The following is a 20,905-nucleotide window of genomic DNA, read 5'->3' as shown; positions in this document are numbered from 1 at the left end:
GCAGGGATAAACACCACGTTTTCATTGGTGTAAATGGAGGTGCGTAGTTTTAGGCACTGGGATATCAACTAAGCATATTCTATATACCACACTTAAATCTTCTAGAATGCACTTGGGCAAAAATGATTTCCGTGCGGATTTTCCAGATGCCATATATAGAATTTGGCCCTAGGCCTAAGGGGGGGGGGGGGGGGGGGGGGGGTATTTTACTAAAGATTAGCTTGAGTTATCTGCAGCAGGGCCCATTTTATTCCTATGGGCCCTGCTGCAGATAACTTGAGTTAATCTTTAGTAAAAGACCCCCTTAATGTGTGGTTAGTGCACGCGAACAGGCTACCGCAAATGCATTAAAGCATTTTTCAAAAATATTTTTTGGAGGGGGTATGTCATAGGCGGAGAGTGGACATTTAAGCTTTAACTAACTAGCACACTAGAATTATTGCACACTAACTGGTTAGTACAGGAGCGCTTAATGCCTCCTAAACAGGAGGTGGTAAGTGGTCCTGCATTAACTTTTGCAAATACCATGCACTAATGGCAACAGAGGGGGGATTCTATATATGACACCTAAAAGATCCATGCGGAAAACATTTCTGCCTAAGCGTATTCTATAAGCAGCGCCTAGATTTAGGTGCAGTATATAGAATACGCTTAGTTGATATCCCAGAACCTAAAACTACTCGCATCCATTTACGCCAACAAAAACATGGCATAAATCCTGGCACATAGATTTAGGCACACTGGGCCATATACTACAATTATGCACGCAAATTTCAGAATGGCAATGAAATGCCTATTTCCCCGCCCATAACCATGGTCCTTTTTGCCTGCACATGTTAGAAGTTAGGCGCACCATGTTACAGAATATGCTTATCATCTTGGTTTAGGGGTCAAGTGGTTGAGCGTTGGGAATTTAAAGAAGGCATTGGGAGGGAGGAAGGCCTCAATTATTGTTAAGTGCCAGTGGGAGGGGATCAGTAGAAGTTCTAATGCCCTTTTTTTATGATTGAGTGAGAGGGAAGAGGTCACTAATTGCTGATTAGGGTGAATCTATGACAAGACCTAGGGACCCTTTTACAAGGCGGTGGTAAGGCCAACACAGGCTTACCGCATGCTAACATAGAACTACTACTGGCCCAATGGGGTTGCCGGTGGTAGTTCCAGTTCTAGCGTCTGCTATTTCTGGCGTGCCAGAAAAAAAATCTTTTTTATAGCATGGCGCTAACCTGGCTGTAATCGGGCATTGCTGCGCACTGCCTGGTTACCGCCGGGTTACTGCAGCAACCCTTACCGCCACCTCAATGGGTGGCGGTAAGTGCTTTGCACTGCATGGCCATGCGGTAAGAGTTATCTTACTGCATGGCCATTTTTTGGGAAGCATTTTACTCGCTGTGGTAAAAATGGCCCTGGCGCATGGGAAAAATGGCCCCCCATAGCTACCACAGGGCTGTTTTTCCCGCAGCTTAGTAAAAGGACCCCTTAGCTGGCTAAGACTAATTTTCAGTGCTAGCCGGTCACATACCAAACACCTTACAATAATTCCAGCTGACTAAATTTTAATCACCTAGATTTTGGATGAATTTCAGCCCAAATTCTAGTTGGGTAGATTCTACTGAAAATCATTCAGGCAATTTTAAGTAGAGAGGTGTGGTAAAAAAAAACTGTCCTATTCAACACCAGGGGCGTATCTGCGTGGGGCCTCAGGGGCCTGGGCCCCCGCAGATTTCGCCCTGGACCCCCCTACCGCTGCCAACCCTCCCCCTCCGTTGCTCGCCTACCTTCGCTGGCGGGGGACCCCAACCCCCGCCAGCCGAGGTCCGCGTCCTCCTGCCGCTGCCGGCTGCCTTTGGTGCTTTCATTTGTCCATTGAAGCTGGCGCCGATGAAAGTTTCTTTTGAGTCTGACGTCGCTGCACGTTGTACGTGCAGGACGTCAGACTCAGAAACATTTTCTGAGTCTGACGTCCTGCACGTACAACGTGCAGCGACGTCAGAGTCAAAAGAAACTTTAGTTGGCGCCAGCTTCAATGGACAAATGAAAGCACCAAAGGCAGCCGGCAGCGGCAGCGGCAGCGGCAGGAGGACGCGGACCTCGGCTGGCGGGGGTTGGGGTCCCCCGCCAGCGAAGGTAAGCGAGCAATGGAGGGGGAGGGTTGGCAATGGTAGCGGCTGGGGGGAGGGGGATCGGCAATGGCGGCGGCGGCGGCGGCGGCGGGGGGGGGGGGCTATAATGTGCCCCCTCACTCTGGCCCTGGCCCCCCCTACCGCCGCAGTTCAGATACGCCCCTGTTCAACACTTACCATTCTTCTTCTTCTTTTTCTTAGCTAAGACTGTCTTTGAGTTATCGAGTGCTTCAGATGTTTCAACGGCTCTAGACCTGTTTAGACAAGCTGGCCTTAGTAGTCATCTCGTTGGAAATGAGCGTGTGACTGTCCTTGCACCACAGAATAGCGTGTTCAAAGGTAAATGTTTTAAGAAACATGTCTGTTGTGTCATGATTTGCCTTAATCACAAAGGGGCCCCTTTTACTAAGCCACGTAGGCACATACATGCGTCAATTTTGAATTCCTACCCGGCTACTGCATGGCCCAGGTGGTAATTTCATTTTTTACACAGTGCTAACCGGGCGGTAATCGACATTATACACACGCTGATGATTACTGCCCTGTTAACGCGTGAGACCTTAAAGCTAACTCAATAGGTGGCGGCAAGATTTCAGGCCCAAAATGGATATGCGCCAATTTTCATTTTGCCACACGTCCATTTTCGGCCCCCAAAAAAGCCTTTATTGCAGGTGTGCTGAAAAATGGACCTGCGCACGTCCAATACACCTGTCTACACCAGCGTAGGCCATTTTTCGGCACACCTTAGTAAAACTATCCTTACAATAAGTCATTCATAGTTTAAAAAAAAAAGACCTGAATATTATAGCACACTCAGACAAAATAGAATTTTTTTTTTTGCAAGTAATAACTGTAATTTACTTGCAGAAGTTTAATAATACTTGCATTATCACACTTATCCAGCTAGGGTTTCAGGACTGCCACAGTAAATACAGTGGTGGAAATAAGTATTTGATCCCTTGCTGATTTTGTAAGTTTGCCCACTGACAAAGACATGAGCAGCCCATAATTGAAGGGTAGGTTATTGGTAACAGTGAGAGATAGCACATCACAAATTAAATCCGGAAAATCACATTGTGGAAAGTATATGAATTTATTTGCATTCTGCAGAGGGAAATAAGTATTTGATCCCCCACCAACCAGTAAGAGATCTGGCCCCTACAGACCAGGTAGATGCTCCAAATCAACTCGTTACCTGCATGACAGACAGCTGTCGGCAATGGTCACCTGTATGAAAGACACCTGTCCACAGACTCAGTGAATCAGTCAGACTCTAACCTCTACAAAATGGCCAAGAGCAAGGAGCTGTCTAAGGATGTCAGGGACAAGATCATACACCTGCACAAGGCTGGAATGGGCTACAAAACCATCAGTAAGACGCTGGGCGAGAAGGAGACAACTGTTGGTGCCATAGTAAGAAAATGGAAGAAGTACAAAATGACTGTCAATCGACAAAGATCTGGGGCTCCACGCAAAATCTCACCTCGTGGGGTATCCTTGATCATGAGGAAGGTTAGAAATCAGCTTACAACTACAAGGGGGGAACTTGTCAATGATCTCAAGGCAGCTGGGACCACTGTCACCACGAAAACCATTGGTAACACATTACGACATAACGGATTGCAATCCTGCAGTGCCCGCAAGGTCCCCCTGCTCCGGAAGGCACATGTGACGGCCCGTCTGAAGTTTGCCAGTGAACACCTGGATGATGCCGAGAGTGATTGGGAGAAGGTGCTGTGGTCAGATGAGACAAAAATTGAGCTCTTTGGCATGAACTCAACTCGCCGTGTTTGGAGGAAGAGAAATGCTGCCTATGACCCAAAGAACACCGTCCCCACTGTCAAGCATGGAGGTGGAAATGTTATGTTTTGGGGGTGTTTCTCTGCTAAGGGCACAGGACTACTTCACCGCATCAATGGGAGAATGGATGGGGCCATGTACCGTACAATTCTGAGTGACAACCTCCTTCCCTCCGCCAGGGCCTTAAAAATGGGTCGTGGCTGGGTCTTCCAGCACGACAATGACCCAAAACATACAGCCAAGGCAACAAAGGAGTGGCTCAGGAAGAAGCACATTAGGGTCATGGAGTGGCCTAGCCAGTCACCAGACCTTAATCCCATTGAAAACTTATGGAGGGAGCTGAAGCTGCGAGTTGCCAAGCGACAGCCCAGAACTCTTAATGATTTAGAGATGATCTGCAAAGAGGAGTGGACCAAAATTCCTCCTGACATGTGTGCAAACCTCATCATCAACTACAGAAGACGTCTGACCGCTGTGCTTGCCAACAAGGGTTTTGCCACCAAGTATTAGGTCTTGTTTGCCAGAGGGATTAAATACTTATTTCCCTCTGCAGAATGCAAATAAATTCATATACTTTCCACAATGTGATTTTCCGGATTTAATTTGTGATGTGCTATCTCTCACTGTTACCAATAACCTACCCTTCAATTATGGGCTGCTCATGTCTTTGTCAGTGGGCAAACTTACAAAATCAGCAAGGGATCAAATACTTATTTCCACCACTGTATGTAGGAGATAGTTTTTTTTATACATTGGAGACTCAGAATATGCAACCATATCTCATGCATATTCGTCTTGGCAATGCTGAAAACTTGAAGGCTCCATGATCAGGTTGGAAGATACCGTTTTATAATACCACTGAGACCACATTTGCTCTATAAGCACCATTACTTACACTATCTATCATCAACTTATTCTCAACATCAAGTATAAGTTCCTATGAACTCTGAAGGAATCCAGTGAAGATTTCCAAACAGTGAATTTCCCCAGACCCAGAGACTCATCCAATGAGAATGATGTCATTGGCTAGTAATTTCTTTTTTGTTAATAACATTCTCCAAAGAGGATAAGATATCCAAATGTCACAATGGGTTTGTGGAAGTGCCAAGTCCACTCTGGCTGCAAATGTTATATTTCTTCATAGAATTTCTGCAATAAAGATAGAAAACTCACCAATGATTACAGGAAGATTTTCTAGTTGTTTATTGTATTTTGCATTCTTGCATTACTGGCAGACGGTTAAAAGTAATTCCATAATTCACCAACAGAACACAGCACTGATGCACTACACATGTTCATTTGTTCTTTGAAATCTCTTCCTTCACCTCAGTTGGTGAGAAGTGTCTGTGTGAAGAGGTTGTTTTGCTATTGCTTGTGAAATGGAAGCACGCAGGCTTTTAGGGGCCTTTTTACTAAGCTGTGTGGGTACCTACGTGAGCCCAACGTGCGCCAATTTGGAACTATCACCCGGCTACCGTGTCCAGTAGGTACGCAGGAAATTTTCCAGGATGCGGCACTAACCAGGCGGTAATCTGTACTGTATGCAGGCTGACGATTACCACCCGGTTAACTTCTGAGACCTTACTGCTAAGTCAATGGGTGGCGGTAAGGTCTCAGGCCCAAAATGGCTGCGCACCAATTTTCATTCTGCCACATGACCTTTTTTGCAGGTGCGCTGAAAAATGAACCTGCGTGCGTCCACTTTTTGGCGCACCTTAGTAAAAGGACCCCTTAGTGCCATGTGATTTCCGTCTTTTTCCAAAATTGAAGGAATACCTTTAGGGGCATCTCTTCGACATGAATAAAAAGATGGAAAGGACTGTGAGCAACTGGTTGAAGAGACAAGATGTGCAATTCTTTAATGATGGCTTTGAATCAGTAGTAAAAACGTGTGGCGAATAGTGGCAACTATACAGAATAGTAAATACATGTAATTAAAGGGCAAGTTCAAAGCATTATTTTTGTTTTTTTTATTCATTAGAATATCTTCATTTAAACAAATTTAAGGAGGCGGAGGCACTGCTTTTTATTCAACCCTCGTATGTATCTTCTACCGATGTTTGAGCCAGCATGTCATTCCCTGCCAAATGAATTCTTTTTGCTGTCATCATCAGTAGCCGTTCTTATTATCAAGAAAGATGAAGAATATGGAAAGTTTTTCTTTTTCCAATTCTTCCCTTTAAATAGTATGCCAAACTAAACAAGAGAGTTGGGGGGGGGGGGGGGGGAATACACTCAAAAAAACTCCTGCGGACACTTCATGCAGAGAGTCTAAACTAAGGCTTCTTTTTATGTTTTTTTTCCTATATTTTTTCTTTTATAATGGAAAAAGGAGGAAAAAAGGCCTCAGCAGTCAGGCTTGCATCAATGGCTGGCACTTTGAACTCCATGCGATTATTTCACCTTTTGATTAGAAACTGCAGCTCCTTAGAATTTAAACCAATCGTTGGCCAAAAGCCTCCCAATTTTTAATTATTATATCCTCACACTTTTTTTCAAAATAACCACTTTGGACAAAAAGTTTAATACTGCCTTTAAATTAACATGCAGCGGGAAAATAGAAGCATTTAGTTTCCACTTAACTTTGTAGAAGATCCCAACCGGGACCTGTTTCACCACAGGACAATTAGCAGCACAAACAATTGTGTAAGGTGAAGCCCCTAGATTGTCAAAAAATACCAAACAGAGAAACAGATTATAAAAGCACTATCCACTAAATCAGTGGCGTACCTAGCTTGGTTACCACCCGGGGAGGTTGGTGCTGTACCCCCTCGGCTCATCACACCCCCTCCCCCCAAAGCACATCACCCTTCCTCCTAGCAGGGGGTTGCATGGAGCAGATATGCAGCTGTCAGCCGTGTTGGTCTCCTGCCCCGGAACAGGAAGTAATGTCAGAGGGGGCAGGAGACCGGTGGAGCCGATGGCCCGTGTGACTGCTCCATGCAACCACTTGCTGCCTGCACCTTTGTATGCTGCTGCACTGAATGGTTTCATTCAATATTTTTGTTCCATAGACTGCAATCCATATATCCAATGCTGTTCATACTGTAACAGCCTCCTATCCCAGTCACCACCTCTGATGTTTGGGAAGATCTGATCGACACTGATTTCCCACTTTCTTGTTTAGTTTGGTTTACTTTTTATGTGGGGAATAGTTCTTTTAAGTTGGTAAGCTTCAAATAGAATGTCCATTCCTTAGCTGCCCCTATTTTCCTTACTGCTCCAGGATTCTGCGGCTTCTCAAACTCAGTAGTATCTGACGACTGCTTCTCAACCCTATGGGAGCAATTCTATAACTTGGAGCCTCTAGTTAAGTGTGCTGATATCAAGCACTGAGAGCCAGTTCTACAATGGCATCTGTGCATCAAGATGCCATTATAGAACATAGTAACATAGTAGATGACAGCAGATAAAGAACTGTATGGTCCATCCAGTCTGCCCCAACAAGATAAACTCATAGCATCAGGTATGATGTAATGCTAAGCTTAAAACTGAATTGGAACATTTGCGCCAAATCAATGGGATGCCCGAGTGTGCCATGCAACACACATAACATAGTATTCTGTAAGTTACATATGTAAATCTGAGACACGCCCATGCTCCTCTTGAAGTAATGAGCTAAGGTACTTAATGCACTATCTTACAGAATAGTGTATAATGCATTTACGCATAAAAGTGTCAATTTTCTTGGCACTTACACTTGCAAGACACAAGCAACTGCAGGTGCCCAATTATAGAATTGTCATTTATGACTTTTGGCATTAAGTGTGAGGGGAAGGGAAAGGGTCATGCATTTGATATACTGCTTAAAGAATGCCTATATCTACGTATTTGGAGTACATAAAAAACATACACCAACAATAATCAGTTAACAATGCCCAAACCAAATATTACAAAACACAGCAAACAATATTCCATCTACAAATTTCAAAAGTCCCAGCATTTGTTTGCATATTATATACAGGTAAATTCTCAGCCCTTAGCAAGCTCACAATCTAAGTTTTGTATCTAGGGCAAAGGATAGTTAAGTGACTTGCTCTTGGTTACAAAGATATGCAAATTTATCTCATGCATATCCATTGTGGACTTCCCAGCAACCCGACCAGCCATGGGGTCCCCAGGATAGGGTCAGCAAGCTCCCCAGTGCCAAATTCTTTGGACAAGAAAGATAGGCTTCCTGGGACAGTTGGTAGTAGTATTGGTAGTGAGGCTACAATGACTGCAAAGGAATCTATCCTGGCAACAGCTTCTTTAAAAGGAAAGTGGACGCTAGACTGGGCAGGCTCAGAATTGCCATGAAAAATTGCCAAACACTGTTCCACAATATTTCAGTGAGAACCACAAATTAAAAGAATCTGCTGGATCCTATGATCCACTTTTTCTGTATAGGTCTGTATTTTGATGAATTCATTAGCTTTGTTCTACAGCTGGATCTCCTTCTGTGAACAGAGAATTGTTTCGGAATCACATTGTTAAAGACCAGCTTTCTTCCAAATACCTTTACCATGGACAAACCCTGGAGACCATGGGTGGCAAGAAACTGAGAGTATTTGCATACCGCAATGTAAGTTTACATTTAATTATACCTTTAAAATTAATTCCTGTGGTTTAATAGCAATCTCTCCCATAGTAACACAGAACCAGAGAAAATAACAACAGATAAAAACCATACAGCCAATCTAGTCTGTCTTTCCATACTAACTATTTAAGGTCTACAATCTCAGAGATTCTCTTTGCAGGTCCCATTTTTTCTTTGACTTAAAGACACAGTGATCGTCTCCACTATCACCACTAGGAGACTATTCCATGCATCCACCACCCTTTCTGTAAAGAAGTATTTCTTTAGATTACTCCTGAGTCTGTCCCCTTTCACCTTCATCCCATGGCCTCTCATTCCAGAGCCCCCCCTTCAATTGAATGAGACTTGCTTCTTGTGCATTTATGTCATGGAGGTATTTAAGGGGGAATTCTGTATAGGACATCCCAAGTTAGGTGCCGGGTTGATGTGTGCTACCCCCCCCGGATTCTACAAATCATGCCGAGATTTATGCATGGAAATTGAAGCACATTCCATAACAATGCACTTAGCCTAATTGATTAACAAGCCAGTTAGTGCTAATTGCCAATTAACAAGCAATTATTGATACTAATTGGCATTAATTAGAATTTACGTGCAGAACTGTCTAAGCCTATTCTATAATGTGATGCGCATAAATTCTAAGTCATATAGTTGAAAAGGGGTGTGGCCACAGGCATAGAATAGGCGGGTCATTATAGAATACACCCGATCCACGCCTAATTTAGGCGCCAGCATTTACACCAGGTTTTATTTGGCGTAACTGCCAGTGACTAAATTTAGTCATGCAGACCGGTACTCGGTGGAGTCTATAAACTGCATGGAAATTTAAGCTTATCCTATAAAAGTATGCCTAAATTTCGGTGCCAAATTTATAGGTGTGATATATAGAATCTAGTCCTAAGTGTGGAACTGTCTTTATAGAATACTAACATAAGTCATTTTCCCGCGTAACTTTAGGCATATTTATGCCTGCCAGAAGCTGGTGTAAATACTAACTACTTCAGCCTTATTTAAAATAGCCAACACAAAAGACTTGCAATTAATGGATATCATATCAATAGTTGCATATCTGACAGAACTTTCCCTAGACAGTTTTTGACATGTCGTCTTCATTTTATAGTCTCTCTGCATTGAAAACAGCTGTATTGCTGCCCACGACAAAAAAGGAAGGTTTGGTACCCTATTTATAATGGACAAAATGTTGACTCTCCCTACGGGAACAGTTATGGATGCACTAAAAGCTGATAATCGCTTCAGGTAACAGGTCACATACCACTTTGCTGTGATTACCACTGTATAAAATATTTGGAACATTCAAAATAAAATAAATTGACTGATTTAACCAGTCTCGTACTGCAACTACATTACAGTGCGTGTATTTAGGACAGTCAAAATGACGTTGTATCATATTCTTTTTTTCTCTATAATTGCAAAAGAAGTATAAAGGAAGACACAACATAAATCTGTCAACATAGTTGTGAAACAATATGAGCCCTTCATTGGGCATAAATGTCAGCCTCTGTCTATTACGAATCTCAATGCTAAAGACAACCTCTTTCCATTTAAGTATCTTGGTAATAGCACAAAGAAAATAAAAAGAAAGTTAAGAAAAAAAAAATAGCTAAAACAAATGTAAACAGAAATGGGGTAGATTGTCCTTATCTGAACATTTTTGTCCTTATTTTAATCCTTGATGATACTTAGGGCCAATTTTAGGAAGCTGCTACAAAAGGGGGCCTGCACTTGCGTCGGCGTGTGTTTTTGACGTGCACCGAGGGCCCCTTTTACCACAGTGGGTAAAAGATAGGTCTTTCTTTTTTTCAGGAAATGGCCGTGCGGCAAGTGAAGCACTTGCCACGTGGCCATTTCGGGGGGGGGGGGCGGTAACCAGGCAGCACGTGGCACTGTCCGATTACCACCAGGTACACACCAGCGTTACAAAAATTAAAATATTTTTGTAGCACTGGATATGACAACGCGCTGGGCTGCTGTGGTAGCCTGGCGGTACTTCCTTTTTACTGAGCAGTGAGCCTGTGTTGGGCTTACAGCCGCTTTGTAAAAGGGGCCCTTAGGAATTTAAACCCTGTGAAAGGTAAGAGCTGGCAGTTCAGAAAGCATGTAACTCACCTTGAGCTACTACTGAAAAAGGTGTGAGCAAAAATCTAAATTAATAATAAACATAGGACTGATTATTATGCAGTTAAGGGCCAAATATTGGCCGCTAACCTCATAAGGCCAAACCAACCACAAATATTCAGTGCCGTTGAATATTCATGGTTAGCCATGGACGAGCAATTTGAATGGCCAGGAGCCTCTCCAGGCCATTTAAATCACTCTGAATAGTAGGTTCTATTATTATCATTGCTATTATTGCGACTACCTTAGTGATTATTTTTAAGTTCTGCCAGGTTCTATCACTCACAGAGAGAGATTTGTGTCCTTCTGTCCCTTTTAATGTACCTTGTATTTCCTTTCTAGCATGTTGGTGACGGCCATCCAAAATGCAGGACTCACAGAGACATTAAACAGAGACGCCGCCTTTACAATTTTTGCTCCAACGAATGAAGCTTTCCGAGCCATGCCACAGGAAAAGCGGAATAAACTAATGGGTAAAAATATCATAGTTGTTAACAAACCATAGTGTAGAATTGAAAAACGTCTATGAAATGTATTTAGGCATCTTCAGATCTGACTGGTCAGAGTGTTCCAACCTTGTGGTGAGCATGAACACCTTGGAGGTGATTTTATAAAGAGTTGTCCACATGAAAACCATGTTTTGCACATGAAAAATGGCTTATAAAGCTGCACATAGGTACATATATGTAAGAAGTACATGCATATGTATGTTTATGCAATCTGTGTGTGGGCATTCCTGGGTGTGTCATTTGGGCAGAGCAGGGGCAGTATGGTGATACACATGGGTACTTTACTAACTATACACATACATGCAGAAGGTAATTCCCTAACAAGGCATCTATCAATTATATACCTTCATATCTATCTATCTATCTATCTATCTATCTATCTATCTATCTAAGTGCTGACTCCACCCCCGGACACCCCCAAAATCAGTTGGCACTGATAGTCAGTGGCACTAACTGGTTAAGTACTGTTGAATATCAGCGGATCGCCCCACGCAGGCAATTTAATCGGGCAGGAACTTCTGTTGGTTAAATCACTTTGAATATCAATCCCTAAGATTCTGACCCATTCCTGCAACCAGTCCTGTATGGAAGGGGAAATAATGCATGAGATTTTTCTTTCAAAATAAACTTGCAGATCTACAGATACAACATTCCCATGGACAGGCGTGGCTCAAGGCAAGATGCCGCCTGAGGTAGGGCTGAGATGCCACCAGCCCCCCCCCCCCCTCCAGGCTGAGATACCGCTCCCCCCCCCCCTTTAGGCCAAGTTTACTTTCTTCATGTTTCAAAAGCCAGTGCCGGCAGCGATTACAAGACGCTGCCCTGCCGCTAGTAACGGCCTTTTCTCTACTGTGGCCACCTTTGATGAAACAGGAAGTTACATCAGAGAGATGGCCACAGTAAAGAGAAGAGGCGGGTGCCAGCGGCAGGGTAATGTATCAGAATCACAGCCACCGCTGGCTTTTGGAACATGAAGAAAGAATCTAAAACTCGGGGAATGAGGTGGAGGAAGGAAGGGGGAGATTACGCTCCCCGAAGAGTGCCACCTGAGGCCTGCATCTCAGGTGGCCTAATGATTGGGCCACCCCTGCCCATGGGACTGTTAGCCCTATGTGAAAATTTCCCTCTTGTAGGCTGTGCATATCCTGAAAATCAGGTTGCCTAGAGGTCCTGCAAATCAGCATAAGAAACATTGCCTTAATTAATACATTTTCTTTTACTGTATTAGGTAATGCTAAAGAACTGGCCAATATACTCAAATACCACATTGGAGAGGAAATCCTAGTAAGTGGAGCAGTTGGACATCTTATACGGTTAAAATCACTCCAGGGAGAAAAGCTTGAAGTCAGCGTTGTAAGTATTTTTCATTCAGTTTTAATGTTTCATTCTTTTCAGCACACATTTATGTTACTTTCACTTTCACATTTATTGGCTTTTGACTCAAACTATTTGCTACTCTGGGGGCACTACGACATGCCATAATTCAGGGGCAGTGAGCAAATCACAAGGTCATAAAGACATTCTTTAGGAACACAAGCATCAAGAATCGCTCTATGGCTACCAGAATGTTAACTTGAGACACGCAAATATTTTGTTTTATTTTTTTTAATAAATGCATAAGCCTCCCTTGTTAAGAAAACAAATATCTGTTAATGATGAAATGTATGTTCGTAAGACATTTCCACATATAACTATTAATAAGCTCCAATTAGCACTTGTTAAGGCCACTTAACAGACCTTTAGCACCAATGGAGTTCCAATTGATCAATTAAGTTTTATGTGGAAATGCAGACTGTGCACAAAATTCCACGTCTAACTTTAGGCACCATTTATAGAATCTGGGAGTAAGAATCTTCCAAGTGGTGTACCAATAAAACAAGAAAGGAATTACTTCATTTTTGAGAAGGTAAAAGACAGCAGAAAAATAGAATTAGGGAAAAAAAGAAAAAGAAGAAAGAAATGAACAACCTGCTATATAAATGTAAGAGGCATAGTGAAATTAACCAAATAATAGTTGAAAGAACCAGGTCTTGAGTAATATTTTGAATTTCTTGAATGAGGGTTCACAATGGATATTATCCAGAAGAAAGTTCCTTATAAGTGCACTTATGTAGCCAAAGTGCTAGGGAATATGTAGTATCATTATTCATGAGAGTCAGCAACAAAGTGCGGAGGAACGCTCGATCCCTACGACCGTAGTACACACGGACCAAAGAGTAGCGTGGGTAGACTCTTTCAAAGGACACCAAAGGACTCGACACAGCAGCTGTGTTTTGGCACTTAGGTGCCTGCCTCAGGAATCTAAGAGTATGATGTATGTTAATGTGTATTATTCATCCGATCCTGCACAAGGAAAAAAGGTAAACACAGAAAATGACCCTCGGACTAGCCTTTCTTTTCACTTTGTATATTGTTGTTTCGGAACACCATCTTTTTTACCTTGTGCAGGATTGGATGAACAATATACATTAGCATACATCATACTCTCAAACTCCTGAGGGAGGCGCCTATGTGCCGAAACACAGCTGCTGTGTTGAGTCTTTTGGTGTATTTTAATAAATATCACGTATGAGAATCATTGTGTCTCCCTCATGTCCTTTGGAAGAGCCTACCCACCCTACTCTTTGATCTGTGTGAATCATCATTCATGACGTTATGAAGGTGCCAATTACACATTCAGTGGAAGGAAGGTATCAATTTTTAACCTATTTTTATAAAAGTAATTTCTTACACATGGTATGCACAGATTCAGAGGGGGCATGTTCTAAATGTGGTTTGGGCAGATCTTTGAAGTACACAGGTATTCCCAATTTTGGTATGGACTTACATGTACAGTTCATAAGATTGTCCCATTGATATTTACACCTGCTTGTTTGGATCTGTGGTTTGGAGGAGGGATTGTAGGAGTAAATTTGCTCGCTTCTCATGTTCTTTAACTTGATCGGAAACAAATTTCATATCCTACAGACGTGATCTTTCAATGTTTGGGCAACTTAAGGGACTAGGCACATTTTGTATTGGATGTTCCTTTTACATTAGACCACAGAAAACAATTTTCAGTAAATATAGCATGGTTATTGTTGCATCTGTTTTATAATTTTATGAGCATTGTTATCTTTTTAGTGATCAGTATTTTTATTTATATTTTACAGAGGAACAATACAGTAAATGTTAACAAAAACCCTCTTGTTCAAGCTGATATTATGGCCACAAATGGTGTGGTTCATGTTGTCAACACTATCTTAGAACCCCCAGGTAAATGTGAATGTTTATGAAGACATTCTAGCTTCACAAACGATACTAGCAAAACTAAGCAATATGATGCTATTTGAGTGGAATGAAAACATTTATTTTGCTCTTATTTGGAAGCTTGACCTCTAGCAGTAATACTTCAAGACTACCATTAGAGTTCAAAGGTGACATTTTGAATCTGGGAGCAAAAAGGAGGAGTAGTGATTGGAGGAATCACTTATGTTCCCCTCTTAGACCCCCCATAGCTGCTAGGGGTGGGATTAAGGAATGTGGGGGTCTTGATTCTGGGTTGGGGAGGTTTAACTGCTTTGTGTAAGTTAGGGGGCTCTTACATACTTCTGGGGGAAGGATTGGAAGGGTGTCTTATACACTTTGTCAGTGCTCAGGGAGGTCTGGACTAGCACAGGGTGATCAGATGGTGAAGAGGGTACATGAATGTTGGGGAGCTATGATTTTAAAAAGTTGTCCCCATACACAATTTGAGAGAAAGCAGGACACTCTTTCTTTTCTGTGTACAGCTTTTTAAAATCAATATTCCCTCTGGACATGCCAGCAAATACCTTTGTGTTTGCCGATGCACATCTAAATATTTTACCAAAGGCTCCGCGTTTGGCACAGCTTTTATAAAATACATGGGAAATTGTTCTTGTTACAACTTAGACGTCTCAATTGTCCCCTCTATGACATATCTAAAATGGGCCTTTTTTATTTTTCAGTTATTAAATATGACATATCTTTAGATTCTGGACTGGCTGCTGCATTCTCTAAGGTAAAGGTATTTCACATATGTCAACTTACATTTAGAAATAAGCCAAATTTGTATTAATCCAAGCATCTTTCAAGTAGAAGAGACTGAATTAACTTAATACATATATGATTTTGGTCAGCATTGTGGTTAAATGCAGGCCATAAATGCATTGTTAGGCTAGCTCATATTCTCTAAGATCTATGGACTCCCCTGCTTGTTGGTTAGGAGAGAATTAGGCTTATTTTCGAAAGAGAAGGGCGCCCATCTTTTGACATAAATTGGAAGATGGGCGTCCTTCTCACAGGGTCGCCCAAATTGAAAGCCGATTTTGGGCATCTTCAACTGCTTTCAGTTGCGGGAACGACCAAAGTTCACGGGGGGGGGGGGGGGGGTGTCGGAAGCATAGCGAAGGCGGGACTGAGGCGTGCTTAACACATGGGCGTCCTCGGCCGATAATGGAAAAAAAAAGGGCGTCCCTGACAAACACTTGGACGACTTTACTTGGTCCTTTTTTTATTTACGACCAAGCCACAAAAATGTGCCCTAAATGACCAGATGACCACCGGAGGGAATCGGGGATGACCTCCCCTTACTCCCCCAGTAGTCACTAACCCCCTCCCATCCTAAAAAAAATTTAAAATATTTTTTTCCAGTCTCTATGCCAGCCTCAAATATCATACCCAGCTCCATGACAGCAGTATGCAGGTTCCTGGAGCAGTTTTAGTGGGTACTGCTGTGCACTTCAGGCAGGCGGACCCAGGCCCATCCCCCCCCTACCTGTTACATTTGTGGTAGTAAATGTGAGCCCTCCAAAACCCACCACAAACCCACTGTACCCATATCTAGGTGTCCCCCTTCATCCCTAAGGGCTATGGTACTGGTGTACAGTTGTGGGGAGTGGGTTTTGGGGGGGGGGGTTGGGGAGCTCAGCACACGAGGTAAGGGAGCTATGCACCTGGGAGCTTTTCCTGAAGTCCACTGCAGTGCCCCTTAGGGTGCCCGGTTGGTGTCCTGGCATGTGAGGGGAAGCAGTGCACTATGAATGCTGACTCCTCCCACAACCAAATGGCTTGGATTTGGTCGTTTCTGAGATGGGTGTCCTCGGTTTCCATTATGGCCGAAAATCGGGGACGACCATCTCTAAGGTCGACCTAAATTTTACGATTTGGGCGTCCCCGACCGTATTATCGAAACGAAAGATGGACGCCCATCTTGTTTCGATAATACAGGTTTCCCCGCCCCTTCGTGGGGACATCCTGCAAGGACGTCCTCAGGAAAACTTGGGCGCCCCGTTCGATTATGCCCCTCAATGTCTACTTATTCTAATTACGGAGGGGTTCTCTGAGTCCTCATACAATCAGACAGGTTTTTCTCAACCTGATACACTGTTGGCCTTCCCCCATATCATGGAATCTAACTTCTCAGATTCACTAGTTCAGGAACTAGTAGTCACAAATGTTGGTTTGACTCAATATTTTTTGGCGAATTTTGCTCTAGCAATGGTGCCTATTGGGGAGAGTCCGTCCATCTGTCTGCTGATGTATATGCATAGATTTCTTTGAAAAAGTGTAAGTTCAGGTGCCCAGAGACCTGTGCTTACGTGTAGGACCCAGAGATAGTTCTAGATGCAGCTTAGTAAAAGGAACCTTAAGTAACTTGCCCAATATCTCAAAGAACTGCAGTGGGATTTGAACTGGGCTTCCCTTGTTGTCAGCCCAATGCTGTAACCATTAGGCCATTCCTCCACTGTGAATTAGACAAACTAATAGGAAATACTGCCGAACAATTTCTTGTTTAAGTATTGATTATAAAGCAAAAATAAAATGTGTGTTTCTTTGTTTTTTAGGTTTACCAACGACATTTTCGAGGTAAACAAAATTTTATGTTCTCTTGCATTTTGTAATTAGAAGTATCATTGAGCTGGTATTAGAAACCCCAATCCTTGTGCTGAGTTTCTTCAGTAAAGCAAAGTTAACACTTATTGATACTAATATCATGGTGCATTATGGTAATCCTGTTTTATGGTAGTAAGGCATTTGGATTTCCTTCAGGTTTTCTTAATTCGTTTCTCTACAGTTCTCTTCATGAACTGCCACATGTGGTGGGTGAAATAGTGTGTGTGTGTGTGTGTGTGTGTGTGTGTGTGTGTGTGATAGGATATACTGTTATTGCTCTTCATCCCCACCCCAGTGCCTTGCTTCCTATTTCTACCATATACTCCTTCATTTTCCTTCCATTGTCCAGTATCACCTCCGTTCTCCATTACATTTTTTTTTTGCATTTCTGGTTTGATTTATTCTCCATATTTGGTTCTTCATTTCTTAATCTTCTCCATTTTGTCTCATTTATGCTTCTCCTTTAGAAACTCATCTGTTCATTGAGTCCTTTGTTTCTTCTACTCCTTAACCTCAGGTCCCCTCCCTCATACATAGCAACAGAAAAATGTAGGCAGATAAAGACCACATGGCCTATCCTGTCTGCCCATCTACTTTCCATATCACTCCTTTAGAAATCCTATGTACTTGTCCTAAGCTCTCTTGAATTCAGATACTGTGTTCATCTTCACCACTTCCACCCTTTCAGTGAAGAAGTATTTCCTTAGGTTACTTCTGAGTCTATCCCCTTTCATCTTCATCCTATGCCCCCTTTTCCAGATCTTCCTATCACTTGAAAGAGACTCACCCTCTGTGCATTTTTGCTGAATAGATATCTAAATGTCTCTATCATATCTCCTGCCTTTCTTCCAAAGTATACATATTGAAATCCTGGCACCAAATGCTATTCTATGAAGGGCGCCTAACTCTGAGCACTATTTATAGAATAACACTTAGCATGCTATTTTATTGGTGCTGATTTTTCGGTGCCATATAGAATTGTGGCCTATTTGTGCACGTGCAATTGTGTAAACGTACAGTACGCACACTTTTCCCGAGATTCTATAAAGGTCACCCAAATTTGGGTGCCCAAAATTGGGCACTGATCCCAGATCCATACACAAAATAATTAGTTAATGAGCTCCAGTGATATAATTATTGGAGTTAACAACCACTTAATTTGCACTAATTATGATTTGCATGCAGATCTGGCTACATGCTATTCTATAACAATGGGAACCTAAATTGGAATGCGTGCAACTCAAAAGTTGGAGTGACCATGGGAGGAGCATGTGCAAGTCAGGGATGTTCACAAGATTTAGGCGCAGTGTTATAAAATAATGGAGATCCGTGTCCAACTTGAGCGCCAGGATGTACACCAGGTTTCAGCAGGCATAAGTTCTCACGCCCAAAGCTGGACGCAGAAATCCGCGCTCAATACTATTCAATAAAGGGCGCTCCAGGAAGCAAAAAGACATATTTGTATATTTCCGATACTACATATTCTGATTTCAGGCTCCATATTGATTGATTCGTTTCCATTTCAGTTCCTCAAGCGCTCAAAGAGTTAAGAAGACTGAAGCACTAAAAGGAATGCAATTTTGGTACAAACATAAAGCAGTTTTCAGCATTGGTTTGTTGTGGTTTTGTTTTTAAGACCAAATATCATACTTCAGTTCATTAATTTTGGTTTTGTAAATGTACGAAAGCTATACAATAATACCCTTGTCATTTGTGATTGTTGTATAAAACATAAGAACATAAGATTAGCCATACTGGGTCAGACCAATGGTCCATCTAGCCCAATATCCTGCTTCCAACATTGGTCAATACAGGTCACAAGTGCCTGGCAGAATGTATTTTAGTGCATAAGTTCAGAAAAAGTTATTACACTTCGGTGAACATATACAGCACATTGCCTAAAAATAGGCTCCAAAATTTGGTGGATTCATTGAACTTCATTGGAGAGGTATTTCACATAGAGCAAAATGTTAATTTTCCTCTTGGATTTAAAAAATCACATTGTTCTGAGTTTAGCCTGTTGTTCTAAACTTGTATGATATAAGCTATGCAGAACACTGTCTTGTTTTATTGTATTGTTGGCATGTGGTTTTCATGTTCTGTTGACCATGAGACTAAAATGGATTAGTATCTATAAAATGGTTGAATGTTCTTCCCAGAAAAGGTGTGTGCAAAATAAATGATTAATTTCTTAATAGGTCTTGTCTCTTCTTTCATGTTCTAGAGCTCTTCTTTTGGATTAGAGGGGGTCAATATTCAACCAGCAGTGGTTATCGTTTTTTAGCTGCCACTGGCATTATTCCTGGATATCCAATACCAGGCCATGTCTGGGCACCAGCTTTGAATATCCAGGTTTATGTGGCCAGATATCTTTATGCGGTTAAGTATAATATTCAGCACTTAGAACATGACCATAAGAGTAGCCATACTGGGTCAGACCAATGGTCCATCTAGCCCAGTTTCCTGTTTTCCAAACAGTGGCCAAGCCAGGTCACAAGTACCTGGCAGAAACCCAAATTGTGGCAACATTCCATGTAGATCCCCAAAGAATAGCAAGATTCTGGAATCCTAAAGAGTGACATGATTCAATGCAGAATCTCAGAGTAGCGACATTCCATACTATGAATCACAGGGCAAGCAGTTGCTTCCCGTGTCTGCCTCAATAGCAGACTATGGACTTTTCCTCCAGGAATTTGGCCAAACTTAACTGCCTAAGAAACATCACATAAAGATAGGACTGACTTTTATGCGGTCTGATTTAACCATTAAGTTTAGGCAGTGAAGTGCTGAATATCGACACTTAATATCATAAGTGCTAACTCTACCCCCAGACCAGCCACAAAATAGCTGGCTTTAAGTTTAGTGGTTTGTGGTGACATTCAGTGGTACTAACTAGTCAAGTGTCACTAAATATCAGGAGAGAGCGCCGAACAAGTGATTTAACTGGGCAGGAGCTGTTTCTGGCAAGTTGAATCGCTTTAAATATCGACCCCAGAGTTTTTGTACCTTAGCATTAACAGGATAATTCTATAACCTTGTTGCTCACATTTATGCTCTTTCCGAAAGATAACACTGTCTTAACAACATTGCTCCTGTGCAGTGGCAGCCCTACCATTAGGCCAACTGAGGCGGGAGCCTCAGGCGGCACTCTTCAGGGAGTGGGTTATCTTCCCACGCAAGCCATGGTCTGACATCTCCCCCTTCCTTCTTCAATCCCCTTTCCCGAGCCTACCTTTGTTTACTAAAAGTCAGCAGCAGCAATTCTCATAGGCTGCCCTGCCACTGGCACCGGCCTCTTCTCTCTATTGTGACCTGCCTCTCTGATGTAACTTCCTGTTTCTTCAGAGGTGGGCCGCAGGAGAGAAAAGAGGCCAGTGCCAACAGCAAGGCGGCCTATGGGAATTGCTGCCACCACTTGCCTTTTCAAAACTAAAGTTAGGCTCAGGAAAGAGGGTTGAAGGAAGGGGAAGATGCCAGACTGTGGCTGGGGGAGGGCAGGGGAGGGCTGCATCTCAGCACTCACCTCAGGCAGCAGATTGCCTGGGTTGACCTTGCTCCTGTGACAACAGAATTTTTAAAGAAAAGAACATTCCTGGAAACAACAGGAAATGAAAATTATTCCGGTTGCACAAACCCATATATGCTTCTTCAGTCTAAGCCCAGAGACCCAGGATTCACTCATGGATGAACCTGTAGCCTGTTTCCATAATAAAAGCAAGAAAACAGGTTTATGCATGAAATAGGGGAAAATAAGGACCAGATTCCTGAAATGAAAATGAAACCATTTGGCAAGTTTGCTCTTTCTCTGGGTCAGGTCAAAACTCTTTCTCAAACAAAGCCCAAAGTCTTTGTAGAGGAAACTG

The 20,905-nt window shown here is 42.5% G+C and overlaps 1 protein-coding gene across 1 annotated transcript in view; it reads left to right on the top strand.

Annotated features, from left to right (window-relative positions):
• Window positions 1-19,237, top strand: part of TGFBI (transforming growth factor beta induced) — a 75,416-nt gene extending 56,179 nt beyond the window's left edge. Inside the window, exons 9-17 of the mRNA XM_030212169.1 lie at window positions 2,325-2,462; window positions 8,351-8,487; window positions 9,623-9,759; window positions 10,981-11,111; window positions 12,376-12,500; window positions 14,300-14,402; window positions 15,116-15,168; window positions 16,994-17,015; window positions 18,569-19,237. Coding sequence (XP_030068029.1) covers window positions 2,325-2,462; window positions 8,351-8,487; window positions 9,623-9,759; window positions 10,981-11,111; window positions 12,376-12,500; window positions 14,300-14,402; window positions 15,116-15,168; window positions 16,994-17,015; window positions 18,569-18,609 — 887 coding nt within the window. The 3' untranslated portion in view covers window positions 18,610-19,237. The remainder of the gene's footprint in view (window positions 1-2,324; window positions 2,463-8,350; window positions 8,488-9,622; window positions 9,760-10,980; window positions 11,112-12,375; window positions 12,501-14,299; window positions 14,403-15,115; window positions 15,169-16,993; window positions 17,016-18,568) is intronic.
• The last annotated feature ends 1,668 nt before the right edge of the window (window positions 19,238-20,905 follow it).

This window comes from Microcaecilia unicolor, chromosome 8 (genome assembly GCF_901765095.1).
Source record: "Microcaecilia unicolor chromosome 8, aMicUni1.1, whole genome shotgun sequence".
Lineage (NCBI taxonomy): Eukaryota > Metazoa > Chordata > Amphibia > Gymnophiona > Siphonopidae > Microcaecilia > Microcaecilia unicolor.
Note: the sequence above shows the minus strand (reverse complement) of the source record. Positions and strands in the feature narration are given on the sequence as shown.